Below are 14,902 nucleotides of genomic sequence, written 5' to 3' on the forward strand. Positions count from 1 at the left end.
ATTTAAAAACTATATATTTTTCTACATTTTGAACAAATGGATATGATAAACATTCCTTTTTTAAAAACCATTGCCAGTTACCATATATGAAGATTTGCTACACTGTACTTTGTGTTAATATAATTCATAATTCAAAGGCTATACTTAAAAACATTTCAAAATCAGGTTGGATTTTTCAGGTAAAATGTAAGTATTTCTGGCTAATCATAGCACATAAGATGTCTAATTTCAGAACTAATTGGTCAAATATTGTCACAGAGCACCAGTGTAACAAAAAGGACACCTCAGTGTTAGCTGGCACACTAAGTATAGTGTGTTAAAATAACCACAAAATATAGGGTGAATCATAGATTGCAAAGAGGCTTGTGCAGACCTAATAGAAAACCCACATCACAGCCATATTCGGCATCACCAAGGTATGACATGAAAAGGGACTTTTGTTCTAAACAATAGTGCCACTCAGTGGCTGAACAATGGTAGTGAATTGAAAACAGTATGAATGGAGGGTGGGCAAAAAGAAAAATGGAATTTTGGAGTAGGCAATGATAATAATGTAGGCAAAGATAAAGAAAAATTATGTTGTTATGGTAACTGTACCTTGGAGGTCAGTTAGAGTCTGGACAGGAACAGAAACCTGATCATCGCTTCCTGTAACTACATCGCCTGGATTTCATAAGAAAAAATAATTAGATTTCATGAAAAGGAAATAATCAACTTCACTTTTCTTTTATACTGAATGTTCTAATACTTTAATCAAATTACTAAAAAGATAGTACAAACAAAAATAATGCACAAGCTTAGAAAAATTAATACAAAATATTTTTAAAGAAAATAATCTTTAAGAGCATGTTTCCTAAAAGTGTTTTATGTTTGTTTTTCTTAAAGAAAACACAAACAAACTTCAACCAGTCTAGAGTATAGGAATCAAAAGATTTTGCTGAGCATATTTCATGATGCTACAAATACTGGTGTGATTTTATATTTTTTCTTTCATCTAAAAGTAAGTTATGTGTCATTTATTTAAAAATAGGTGTTCTTTTGAAATTGATTTCCTCCTATATCAGACAAAATTTATTTTTAACTAAACTTGAAACCAACTTCTTCAGTGATAAGGACCTAAATAAGTTCTAATTTCATATCAAGTAATGAAAAGATTTCTTAAGTTACCACATGTACTTATAAATGTCAACATGCAAAAATAAATCTGTGAACTGCATACCCTTAACTTGATATACTTATTATAGGCAAGATTTCATTTACAAATTGGACTTATAGTAAGTGCTTAAAATAATGACATGTTCAAATTCAAAAAGCAATTTAAAATATAGACAAAGGAAACAGAAAAAAAAACACCAAGTGCATTTTAAGAATATAAGAAAGGAAAAGGAGCATAACAGGATATCTCATGAAGAACCTGAGTTGCACTGACATTTGGAGGGAGAACGTTTTGGTTCTTTGATTTCCTTCCTGGATGACAAAGTTCAACACTAAGCACAGTCACTTCAACAGAATCATCCTCTGGATATATCACCATCTGAAGGCCTATGCTATTTTCAGACTAACAAGCTAAAGAAAAAAGCATTTTAAAAAAGCATCATATTTTCTATGTATAATCATTTATGATTAATAGACTTGTTTCCCCTTTAGCTTTTATATAATATATATGGTAGTAAAAAAAATCAATTTTTGAGTTAGATGACATATCTTCAGTGTTCTGACTACTGACTTACAGCCCAGCTAACCTGGAAATTGTTAAGTTGTAATTATACCATCATCATCAATTAACAGTACACACATTTGGTCTCCTATAATTGAAATAAAATCTATAAGTAGGGACATACCACAAACAAATGATAAACAGCTTTTAGTGGAAATAGACCCCAGATCTTCATAATATGCAAACTCTAAATTCATTGATAAATGTGTGCTACTTTCTGTATATTTGAAGGAGATTTTCAATTCCATGCCTGCTACCTGTTTTACTCTGTTGCTTCTAGATCACCTATTAATATATGCTTGGAGACTGATGATTCATTTTAATATAAATATCACCAAAAAAATTATAGGGAACATCTGTGCTGCTCCTTCACTATCTTACCCCAACACATATACAAACTACAGAATATACTTCAAGCAACACATGTGAGTTTGGGTTGCAAACACAAATGTCCTCTTATATTAGCACAAATAATTGAAAGTTAACTGATTATGAAAACCATAAACAGTTTCATCTTTATAAACAACCATTTTTCAATACAACTTTCAAATTTCCAGCAGAGTATACTAAAAAGCTATTACATTATCTTTCCTCAAAGGCACTAAGTAGATGACTCTGTTTTGAGACAGAAATCACTTTGCAACGCAAGCCTCCTGACAGGCTAAATATTGTGTTCACTGATCTATGGCACCAGGTGATACACTTGCAGCTCTGTCAGTTTGACAGCACAGCAGAATACGTGTGGGAAATACAACATAAAGAACCAATATTGGAGAAGTATTTTTCACTGCAGTGTTAATCAATACATATTCTACCAAAAGAACCACACATTTTTAGAGTCGGGAGACTCTCCAGGGATCAGCTCAAATCTCTTATTTCAGGGTGAGGAAACGAGGGTCAGAGAGCTTCAGGGTGTGGCTTAGGGTTCATCACTGGATGAATAGAGGAAGAGCAGCAAACTACATTATCTTCTATTTTCTACTTCTATAAACTCTTTTGTTTGCCTTTTGTTTCATTCAAACATTTATGTGGGAAGGGGCATTAGCAGGAACATTTATGATTAATCTGAAGTTAATTAGGAAAGTTTTTGGGTTTTTTTTTTTTTTGGGTAGATTGACATGAGAAGAACAAACCAGAAGTAAAAATATAGAAGGGATGCCAAACAAGGCTACTTCTTTCAGCACAGGGATCAGTTAAAATGCCCTAGTGATGATCATGTTCCAAATACTTTCTTAAGTGCTCTGTGGTCTCCTTATAACTGGGGACTTGGTTTTCATCAATTGTTCCATCTCCATGTACTTCCTTTCTCACTTACTGTGTGATATTAATACTTGACATTTCCTTGGAGACACAACTTTATATTTCTAGTCATTTGGCTTAGTTCCTCAGAAAATTTAAGCTACAACATTAAGAGATTCTCTGACTCATTTGCCTGCCATCAGTTAGAATTACTACTGACTATGGCTCGTTATCAAAGCAACATTGAAATCATATTTGTTTAGAACAATAAAACAGTACAATTAAGAAATATGTAAAATAACATTCATTTCCATTCTGGAAATGGGTATATCTCCTGGCATTAAAATACATTTACAGCATGCTAATGATTTGTTCTCTTTTTAAAAAAATCATTTGTGACAACTCTATGTTAAAAAGAAAATATTGTAATTTTCAATGAGATATTCTTATGCAGAGTAAATTGAATATTCTCATAAAAATTTAAATACTAATTATATAAAATCTAATATTTTCCGTAGGCAAATAAAAAGAGAGTAGAAGGATAACATAACTTAACCAATAGGGGAATACAGACATGCACACACACTTATTATTGAATAATACTCAACATTTATATCATTGGGGAAGCAAGTCCATAACATAAGTTAACCAATTTAAATGCCAATATGTAAAATTAGAAACAAATTTAGAATGTAATCTCCTTAAACATAGTACATGGAACATAGTTTTAAAGTCTTCTTACTGACAATATTACTCACGTTATTGTCAATACTTACTAGTGAACACCAATATAAAGAGGGATCCCTTTAAGACATGAATGATACTTGGGTCGGGATGTCTGCTCTGACACTAAGTGTCCCCAGACTGCTTGTGAGGTCTTAGGGTTGCTTTTTAAATACTTTTTGCCATCATTTACAACTTCTTGCTTTTAGAGTACAGTTAGCAGAGTCCTACTACTAAAAATAAATGTAGCTGTTTCCAGTTTGTTATGAAAAGGGGGACCCAATACATTATGACTCTTCAAAAATACCTGAAGTGCTCTCTGATGAATAAAATACATGAGTGAGGTGAAGCTCTGGAATGGCCCTGACACAGAGATGAGCTTACCCGAGTACCAGTAGAAAATGTGCTACCAACAGCAGTGCCGTCACTCAGCCGGTGAGATACGGATTGGACAATCTCCCAGGTATCCTCTGCTCTAACATTCTGTGGTTCTAACTTTTAGTTTATAGACTCATATACTTATCTTGGCTGCTTGAAATTTTGTTTAGTTTCACCCTCCCCCCTGCTTAAGATTCTAGTTGGTATTCCTTAGAAGTGAAGCAGCTGGGTGAGAGACTGCAAGCCTAGTGGCCCACTTCCTCCAAACAACTGCAATGCACCGATGAATGCTGTGACCAGTGAAGCCCATGGTACTGGAACGTCTCATTTTGGTTTCTCTTCTAGTCAGAAGCATTACTATACAAAGTTAGCAGAGAATACAGTCAACTGCCCTCAACTTCTGTGTTGTGTTAATTCATGCTATCATACTATATGGGCATTTACAGAACAAAATTGCAAATATACTAGGATATAAATGTTAAAAAAATTACCTCATAAAATGTTATTAAGACCAACACAGTATCTAATATTCCAACTTTAAAAGAATCATATATAACATATTTAAGAAGTACGTTTTGCATTAATTTCTATTCTAGGAAGTTGGTTCCTCAGAGCAAGTGAAGAAATCCCAGGCTACACTGTGAATGCTTCCTCGGGTTTACTAGTATTTTTTTCCTACCTTTGTTCAATTGCACAGGCATGCTTTCTGATTTCATCAGCCTCTGCTGCTGCTGTTGCTGTTGCAAGTGATGCCTTGGGGCCTCTGCTGAGGTCCTGGTGGGAATCACAGCAGAGGAGGAGCTACTGCTGTTGCCTCCAGGTACAGGGCCACCTGCACTGCCTGGAGCCATTGCTGGGGAAATCAACTTTCTTCCAAAATTAATCAGGCTATTAGAGACCTTATTCATATTCAGGGGAGCACCTTTGGCATTGGTCCTGTTAAAAAAAAGAAATGGAGAGGCATTATTTACATTAGAGGATGAATCTATTCCACATAATTAATTGGTATAAAAGCACACCTTGCCTGCTTTGAAAAAGGTCATTTACTAGACCAGCTATATAAAGTGAGAAGTAAAAATTAAAAGTTACTACAGAATAATAAAATAATGAAATTCTTAAAAACATAGCTTATGGAAAAGTCTTATTTACTTTTCATTCACTCGTTCAACAAATAGAGCCAACGCTGTGCTGGGTTATGAGGATGTAATTGCCCAAAATAGACACAGTTCCCTTCCTGGAGCTTCTAGTCTAGTAAAGAAGAAATATATTAATCAAATAATCACATAAATAAATATATGTTTAGAACCTGTGACTGGACTATAAAGGAGAGGTAGGCAAGTCCCCGGGTCCTCACAGAAGGGGGCACTTATGAAATGAAGCTAAGAGTAGATTTCTTAGCCCTGGCACATGGGTACTAGGCCAAATTTCTTATGATTCTGAAAATAAATGTGTCTGACAGCCATGAAGTAAATTCCTAGAAGTTATGTCAAGTGCCCAGTTCACTACAATTGGAATCATCCTTACTCTTTGCCGCAGCTCTCCATATCCTCCTCCTCTACATCCCTGGTTCATTTTTCTTGATAGCACTTTCCATGATCTGACATACTATATATTTCATTTATTTATTTGGTCGTCATTTATTCACCTTCTTGAATCCCCATTCAAATGCAGCTTTCATGAGGGCAAGGATTTTTGTCAACTACTATATTGCCACTTCCTGGTACATCATAGGTACTTTATTAATAATATTTATTAAATGGTAGCAGCATCTACCCACAGTCTGTTTTGTCACCTGCTACAGTGGAAGACCAGCCTCTCCATTTGTGCTTTGAATCCCATCTCCTCTGACCTTCAGAGACGGTTATTCCTGCATCTTCCTCTCCTGCATCATCATTTTCTCCTTCACTGTATCATCTCCATCAGCGCACAACCATGGTGAGTATATGCATATGTATACTAAGTTCTCTACTGAACCCTTGTTCCTTTCAAGTTACCATCCCATTTCTTTCTCTGCTTATAACATGTGTTTTCAAGGTATATTAAGGTGCCACTTCTGCTTCCTCAGTCTTTGGTCCATTAAGTTCTGGTTGTGCCTATTTGCTATTGCTCTAAAGCCATTCCTCAAGATCACCAATTACTTCACATTGCAGATCCAAAGGTCTATTCTTATTTGACTCTACCTCTCAGCAGCTATCAACTCCCTTAACCATTACTCTCTCTCTCAAATTATGTCCCTTCCTAGCACCTGCATTATAACTATGCCTGGCAAATAACGGGCACCAAGTTAACATCTGTTAGATGAACAATTCCCAAATGACTGAGAATCTTGCAGTGTCTCAGGTTTATTATGTTGAAGACCAGTTATGATTATAGATTATTTTAGTTTTAAAGGAAGCCCAACTCCATGACAATATTGAAGTTTATGTTTTTATTGCCCAAATCATTAATAGAAATGAAATAACTCATTTTGTTTTCATAAAAATGGAAAATTGAAAATCAACTTTGAGAGATCTACTTGTTTGATTTTAATTAACTTGATTTTTACTATAATTTCCTTCTCCCAGATCTAGCTGGCAGCACTTACATGGTAATTCTATTTTTTATATGACAGCTATAACCTTGGCATTACTAGACATTGCTATAAAACAGAATGGATCCATAGTTCTATAATAAAAAGGAAAGAACACCAGACTTCTTCCTTTCATAAAGTTTTCTCTAATGGTACTAGCTAATGTTATGGCCTAGATATCGGAGACTTACACTGCTTTGGAGGTAGAACAAATCAAATTTAAAATATGAAATTCAGCTTTATAAAAGAAAGATCTATTCATTATAACTCAATGAAGTATAAAAAAATTTCAAATTGTTTCTTTAGCATCAAGTTTCATCTTTAAAGAGTTGAGCTATTTAAATGTCCTTCCAAGATTTATTAAAAATGATATTTCCTAATGGAGATGAGGATATAAAGTGATTATGCACCACTCACTTTCATTTTTTAGGTGCTTCCTAGTGAAGTAGAGCATTCTTAATTTTACATTTACTATAAGTTATCAACAGAGAAGGCACTCAATGTATGTTTATTGAGAAAAAAGAATGAATGAAATGAAAAGACTGATAATTTCTGGATTAACTAGGTATTCACCTCTGGCATTACATTCCACTCAGCAGCTTGTATACATTCCCACTTCCTCTGAGTGACAGTATAAAGTAAAGTTATCATGATACCAAAGTTCTGTTGCATTTTAGTTTCGCTTGTTTGCAAGTCAGGATTCATAATTCCCAGATATTAAGAAATTATAATGTTGTTACCCTTTTTTATACACAAAAATGTACTAGTCAAATTCCCATATTGCCAGTTGTAAAATTTATATGTTGATAAAAGTACTGAGAAGCTGCTAGAGCATTATCAAGAGAATATGGTTAATGCATCTTCATTACTACTAATAACCATGAAAAACATATAGATCAAGCTTATGCTGAGCATTTTTCATCTGAATAGCTCTTAAAAGGGAATGAACACTGTTTTCCTTTTTGAACATTTTTTTTTTTTTTAAACATGTTCTTCCTAATCTACTACCCATAGCTTCTAGAAGAATATTTCTTTTCAAAACAATGATTGAAGGTGACTACGTATCTTCAGGATATAAGCAATTCTAAGTCATACAGAGAAAGCAATCTATCCATAGCTTGTCTGTTTTTCTAGGCATAACAGTTTTTATGTCAAAGTTATCTAATTTAGATCTGCAATATGAACAGCATCATTCTTCATGCAAAATATTAAACAACTTCCAACAATTATCAATAGCTAAGATATATATGATTAAGTTATGTGTGCTAAATTAATGAAAATTTGCAGTTGTCAGAGATCTGATGGACAGTAGGGACTGGACTGGATTAAAGATGGAGTACAATGTGTTAACAGTGTTGAAATAGCAAGAGAAATTTGGAGTTAACAAGACACTGCATATCAAATCTAATGAGTAACCAATTTTGTGTAATTGAAGTCTTTGATTACTATTGTCTATTTACTGTTATTTAAAAAAGTACTGTTTAGGAGAGATTATTTTAAAATTGTGCCAAGACTTACTTTTCATACAACCTCATTTAACAAGTTAAGTGAGTACCAACAGGGCATTTTCTGAGGAGCCACGAATCTCCTCAAAATACCTGTAACAGAACCCAATTCTGACCTGAATTCATTGTTGAGCTCCTTATGTTCAGTATCTAAAACTCTGACAATAGGTGATTTTGGCTGTCTCTTCCCAGACGCTTATTACCCACTTGATGTCATGCAGCCTGGCTTTCTGGTCCACACTCTACTGAAAGAGCTTCCAGGGCCTCCAGTGCCTCCTTAGTTGCCAGTCATGGCCTGTTTTTATAGCATTTCTATAAACCTTCTGAAGCTTTTAAAAACCATTATCATATTATCACTTTGATAAAAATTCTCCACAACCTTTTCTCTCCTGGATATAAATATTTACAACATCGTAGTTTATCTCCTTTCTTCCTCTATAATTTTTAAAAATATGATATTAAATATCTAATATTTATTTTCACTTTGCTGCAATAAAAAAGATGCTTAGCTATATTTTTGTCAAAGAATCACTTCAACTTATTTCAAATTATTTTTCTCTATATTCTAATTTATACATTTTTTGTTCTTTCTTTTCCTTGTGTTTTCCAAGATTGAATATTTGGTTCATTCATTCACTTATTCAGCCTTTATTTTCCCTCTTTTCCAATAAAAGCATTTGAAGCTACACTTTTGCTTGGTTGTCCCAATAGCACAAAAGTTTTCTTTCATTTTCTAAATAGCCTTGTTGGCTCATTTATTATTTAGGTACATTTAAAAATTTCAGATATTTGGGTTTGTGTTTCAATATATTACTTATTTTGATTTACTGAATAAAATGGAAATATTGAAGGGAAATGGGAAAATGTTTTGATTTTGCAAAAGGACTATAGAAACCACAAATTAGAAAATAAACTGATATAGATAAATATTTTTACTAATCACTTAGAAATGAATATCTTTTATTACAAGTAGACAATATGGTTCACTAAAAACAAGTTATTCCATGGCAACTTTACTTCTCATCTGACAGTGTGAAAGGTCTGATAGATTTTAAGATATGTCAGTACCTGTGGAAATAATGAAGAATAATGCATGCTCACATGCAGTTGAACAATTGTACCCCAAGTGTATTGTTCAATATTCTAGCACCCACCAAGTGTTTCTGGTGATTATATGTGTCTCAGACATGGTTCACAGACTTTCTACCAATCCATCTTTTAGGATGGTCATAACCTTCTGTTAATGAGTTGTGTAACCATCAGAGAGTTATTTATCCTGTCTGAACCCAAGTTTCCTTATCCTAAAATAAGGGAGCTGAATTTTATGATATTTTAGGTACTTTTTAAATAGAAAACTACAATTTTGTGACTTGAAGAATGAAAATATGTGCTTATTGAATTTCAGACCAAAGGCTAAAGAGATACCCAATATGTCAAATAAAAGAATCAAAATTTTTTGGATGTTTTAAACACAAAGTAAATGATGAATCTTTGAGGTGACAGATATGCTAATTATTCTGATTTGAACATTACATATTGTATACATGTATGATATGGCACACTGTACCTCCAAAATGTGTACACATAAAGACTAAAAAAATCAAAATTTAAAATAATCTCTACAGGCTAGCATGAAAGATTAAACATAAAATTTAACTAAGATAAATAAAAACTTATGCAACTATTTTAAAACTTTTTATAATTGCACATTACATACAGAACAATAAGACGTGGAAACATAAGTTTAAATTTAAAAACAATTCAAAACTTCCAAACATTAATGTTTTGATTGGATTTGGTTTGGCTGACAAGACTAATATAAGCTCACAGGGATGATACTGAAGAAAATTAAGATTTTTGTGCTGCATTAATACTAGATGAGTCCTTATATTGCAGAAGATACTGTATAACTCTGACAGTTAGCTTTTGACAATGCATTAATTTCTAAAAGAATTGAGTAGTGTTTACAAATGGAGTGGAACAGTAGAGAAGCTGAAAACTATGCTGGAAGAGGAATGGCTGAAAAACCTGAGGAATAAGTCCTACATACAATAATGTGAGGGATGCCACCAGGCAAAGCAGCCCTTTTTTGGTGTGGCTTAGAAATGAGATGAGTTACAAAAGTTAAAAAAGAGAGTTACAAAAGCTATGACATAGGAAATGTTATCTAGTGATAAAACAGACTTCATTTACAAAAGTAACTGCTCCAATCCTGAAACTATAAAAGTAGAGACTGAAAAATAATCTTTAGGTACAGTCTTCCTAGTCCTGGCATGCCTGAGAGACGGTATTAAAGGAAAGGCCCTTCTCAACTCTGTTTGTGATCTGCAGTGCCAAATGGCATCTATTGTCACATTTATCACATCATTCAGATAAAAGGACCAAATAAGAGGCTTGTAGACTAGTGTAGGACCTTGAGAAATGTCAGTCAAACCCCATCTCCAAATGAAAGTGCCTATTTGCCCTCTGTCCTTATTTTCACCTTCAGATTCTATTCCATTCCTTCTGCCCTTCCTGCCTCCTCTATCTTCCTTCCAAGATCTTTCTTTTCGATTCTTTTCCCTTTTCTTTCTTTTATAGTCTCATTTTTTTTCTATCACTTTCTGAAATTGTTCTACCTATACTTTTTTCCTACCATAAACACATTTAATGTAGTATGATACTTGGAAAAAATAAACTGATGCCACTAAACATATATCTATGTATCTCTAGTTTGGAGACAGGAACAATATTCTCTTTGCACCCCTGTATACTCCTAATGCTGTCATTATTGATCTGCTGAGTGGATTATTGTTTATATTTATTTCTTCCATGCTCATAGATATCAATCTATTTGGAAGCTTAAAACATTCATCAGAGTCACAATATAATACTTTCAAGATGATTCTAACATCTAAGGTAATAATCAGGATATACTTAAAAATTCCATAAGTTAGAGGCCAGGTATGGTAGCTCGCCCCTATAATCCCAGTACTTTGGGAGGCTGAGGAAGGACAGCTGCTTGAGCCCAGGAATTCAAGATCAGCCTGGGTGATATAGTGAGACCCCATCTCTACAAAAATGAAAAAAAAAAAAAAACCCCAGACATGGTGGTGTGCACCTGTAGTCCCAGCTACTTGAGGGGCTAAGGTGGGAGGACTGCTTGAGCCTGAAAGTCAAGGCTGCAGTGAACTGTGATCACGTCAGTGCACTCCAGTCTGGGCAACTGAACAAGACCCAGTCTCAAAAAAAAAATTCTGTAACTTGAAGGTTTTGAATTCTGTGAAATGAATGTCTCTAAAGTGCTTAATTCTGTTAATTCTGAAATTAAGTGTTTCAAATTTACTTCAATGAAAGACTTCTATATCTAATTTTAATTTGCTTGCCATATTGTGAGCTTTGTTATCTTAGAAAGTGAACTCACTCCTTATCTCAAGGAACTCTAGATTCTTAGAGAGCTTCATTAAAACTAAACGATAAAAGTTAGCTTGTCATTACGTATTCCTTAAGAGTTGAAATTCAAGGGAAACATGTTTGCTTTCAGCTATAAACATGAATTCTTTCATACATTAGGCAAATTTTTGTCTATATGATGAGCAGCAAAAGGAGTCGTCTTTGTTAGGAATAGAAAGGTTGGCTCTGGTGAAAGAGTGAACATAAGCTAGACTGTGGGGCTTACCTAATTGGGTCTACATACGATTTATAATGTTGGTTAAACTAACATAACAAATAACAATCTATTATGCATTAATCAAGATGCATCAAATCACTAAACTTCTCAAGACATACATATAGGAAGAAATGCTGATTTCTATTTTGAGTGTGGTAGTTTTGAATTAATTTATTTTCTCACCTGTATCTGAGGGATATTAAATCATTCCCATAAATAATCATGGTTTACACTAGCAGCATCTCTAGAGGGTTAGAGATTTTCTGGCCTAGGCTAACACATGAGAAGGGAAGAGAATATAATCCTGAAATGTTCATACAGTGGGAAGTTTTTGCCTTCTTCACCTCTCTTTTCCCACTTTGAGAATCACTATATGTTTTCCTAATTAAAAAAAAAACAGCTGCAGTAAACATATATCAAGAATTAACTGTTATGGTTTGAAGGCAGGGGTACAGAGGCCAATAAAATATAAAGAAACATTCACATGTGCAAAATGAAACAGTCACGTTTTAAAATGCAGGCATAAGGAAGGAACAGATTAGATGGAGGAAAACAGAGGGATGTATTTTTTCTTAATTAAAAAACTATAAAACTGCTGAGAAGTTAAAGATGACCTGACTAAAGGATAAGATAGCCCATATTCATGGATTAGGTCATTCAATGATATTTAAGTATTAGTTCTTTCTAAATTGATATACATATTAAATGTAACTCCAATCAAAATCCCAACAACTTTAATAAAAATTGGAAAATTGATTGTAAAATTTGTATGAAAATGCAAAGGACCTAGAATAGTAAAAATAATAAAACAAAGTTGGAGAACCCAGCCTACCTAAAATCAAGACTTGCTATAAAGCTATATAATTAAGCCACTGTTACTAGAAAAAGAATAGAATCCAGAAATAGATCACATATATATGGCCAGTTGATTTTCTACCAAGGATCCAATTTACCTTAGTGGAGAAAGGAAAAACTTTTTAACAAATGATGCCAAACAGCTGGATTTCTATATGGAAAAAGGTGAACCTCAATCTTTACCTCATTTTACACACAAAATTAATTTGAGGTGGATCATAAATTTAATACAAATGGTAACACCACACAACTTTTAGACAAAAACAAGAGACTATCTTTGACTGTAAAGGGTTAACTCAGCATACCTGTTGCTGCCTAACGCCTGTACCTTTCAAAGGACTTGCCCTTGACTGACTCTTGGGAGATAACCTCTAAGCCTTTGGAATATTCTGCCTGGTAAGAGTGTTCTTGCATATCTGGGCCTTGAGTCATACCAAATTGTTTATACTAACAACGGGACTTACTGTAAACATCTGCTTTTGTTCACTTGGGTCCTGGGCCACACTATATCAGTCTGACTCCTGGGGACAGGAACTAGAGACTAAGTAGGTAAGGTGAGTTACATGGGCATTTTATTGGGGGTCATAATTGACCCCCAATAAAAAACCCTGGGGGACACCAAATCTTAGGTGAGCATCCCTACTTAGCAACACTCTGCATGTGTTGTCATACATCTTGCTGAGAGAATTAAGCACTCCACTGGGAAAGGACAACTGAAAAATTGTACAGGCAAACCTCAGAGATATTATGAGTTCTGTTCTAGACCACTGTAATAAAGCAAGTATTCCAACAGTGAATTACACAAATTTTTTGGTTTCCCAGTGAATATAAAAGTCATACTGTAGTCTATTCAGTGTGCAATGAGATTATGTCAAAAAAGGAAAAATCCTAATTAAAAAAATATTGCCAAAAAATGCTAATGATCATCTGAGCCTTTAGTGAGTCTTAAGGTTTTTGCTGCTAGAGGGTCTCGTCTCAATGTTGATGGCTTGTGACTAATCAGGGTGGTAGTTCCTCAGTGTTGGGGTGGCTCTGGGAATTTCTTAAGACAACAATGAAGTTGGCCACACTGATCAACTCTTCCTTTAAAGAAAGGTTTCTCAATAGCATATGATGCTATTTGATAGGATTTTACCCACAGTAGAACTTCTTTCAAAATTGGAGTCAATCTTTTCAAACCCTACTGCTGGTTTATCAACCAAGCTTATGTAATATTTTAAATGCTTTGCTGGCATTTCAGCAATGTTCACAGCATACTTACCAGGAGTAGATTCCATCTTAAGAAACCACTTTGTTCATCCATAAGAAGTAAACTCTCCTCATCCGTTACAGTTTTATTGAGATTGCAGCAATTTGGCCACAACTTCAGGCTCCACTTCTAATTCTAGTTCTCTTGCTATTTCCGCCCTATCTGCAGTTAATTCCTCCACTGATGTCTTTGTTTTTCTTTTTTGATGCAGTTTTGCTTTGTCACCCAGGCTGCAGTGCAGTGGTACAATCTTGGCTCACTGCAACCTCTGCCTCCCGGGTTTAAGCGATTCTCCTGCCTCAGCCTTGCGAGCAGCTGGGACTACAGGTGCCTGCCACCACACCCAGGTAATTTTTGTATTTTTAGTAGAGACAGGTTTCACCATGTTGGCCAGGGTGGTCTTGAACTCCTGAACTCAGGTGATCCACCCGCCTCAGCCTCCCAAAGTGTTGGGACTACAGGAGTGATCCACTGTGCCCCGCCTAACGTCTTGAATCCCTCCAAGTCATCAATGAGGGTTGAAATCAATTTCTTCTAAATCAACTTCTTTCAAACTCTTGTTAATGTTCACATTTTGACATCCTCCCATGAATCATGAACATTCTTAATGGCATCTAGAATGGTAAACCCTTTCCAGATTTTCAATTTACTTTCCAGAACCAACAGAGGAATCAGCATCTATGGCAGCACTAGCCTTATGAAATGTATTTCTTAAATAATAAGGCTTGTGAGACAAAATTACTCCTCCATCTATGAGCTGCAGAACAGATACTGTATTAGCAGACATGAAAACAACATTAATTCCCTTGATTAATGCTTGGGTCAAGCTCCTGGGTGACTAGGTTAGTGAGAAGTAGTATTTTGAAAGGAACATTTTTTTTCTGAACAGTAGGTCTCGACAATGTCACAGAGAGACAGCCTGCTTTTTGAAATGTTGAGGCCAGGCACTGACTCCTCCTCTCTAGCAGTCCTTTGCAGCATCTTCTAATAGAAGGCTGCTTCTTCTACATTGAAAATC

General features: G+C 34.7%; 1 protein-coding gene across 50 annotated transcripts in view; it reads right to left on the reverse strand.

Annotated features, from left to right (window-relative positions):
- The window catches only part of TBC1D5 (TBC1 domain family member 5), a 562,606-nt gene that overhangs the window by 71,862 nt on the left and 475,842 nt on the right, over positions 1-14,902 (reverse strand). For 37 of the 50 annotated variants that reach the window (XM_078354358.1, XM_078354357.1, XM_035278739.3 and 34 more), the window contains 2 exons: positions 4,737-4,993; positions 598-663 (listed from right to left, as the gene is read on the reverse strand). In XM_078354358.1, the coding sequence (XP_078210484.1) occupies positions 598-663; positions 4,737-4,993 (323 nt within the window). The remainder of the gene's footprint in view (positions 1-597; positions 664-4,736; positions 4,994-14,902) is intronic. The other 13 variants (XM_078354367.1, XM_078354366.1, XM_035278742.3 and 10 more) reach the window with 1 other exon arrangement.

The sequence above is a fragment of the Callithrix jacchus genome, chromosome 17, assembly GCF_049354715.1.
Source record: "Callithrix jacchus isolate 240 chromosome 17, calJac240_pri, whole genome shotgun sequence".
NCBI classification, from domain to species: domain Eukaryota; kingdom Metazoa; phylum Chordata; class Mammalia; order Primates; family Cebidae; genus Callithrix; species Callithrix jacchus.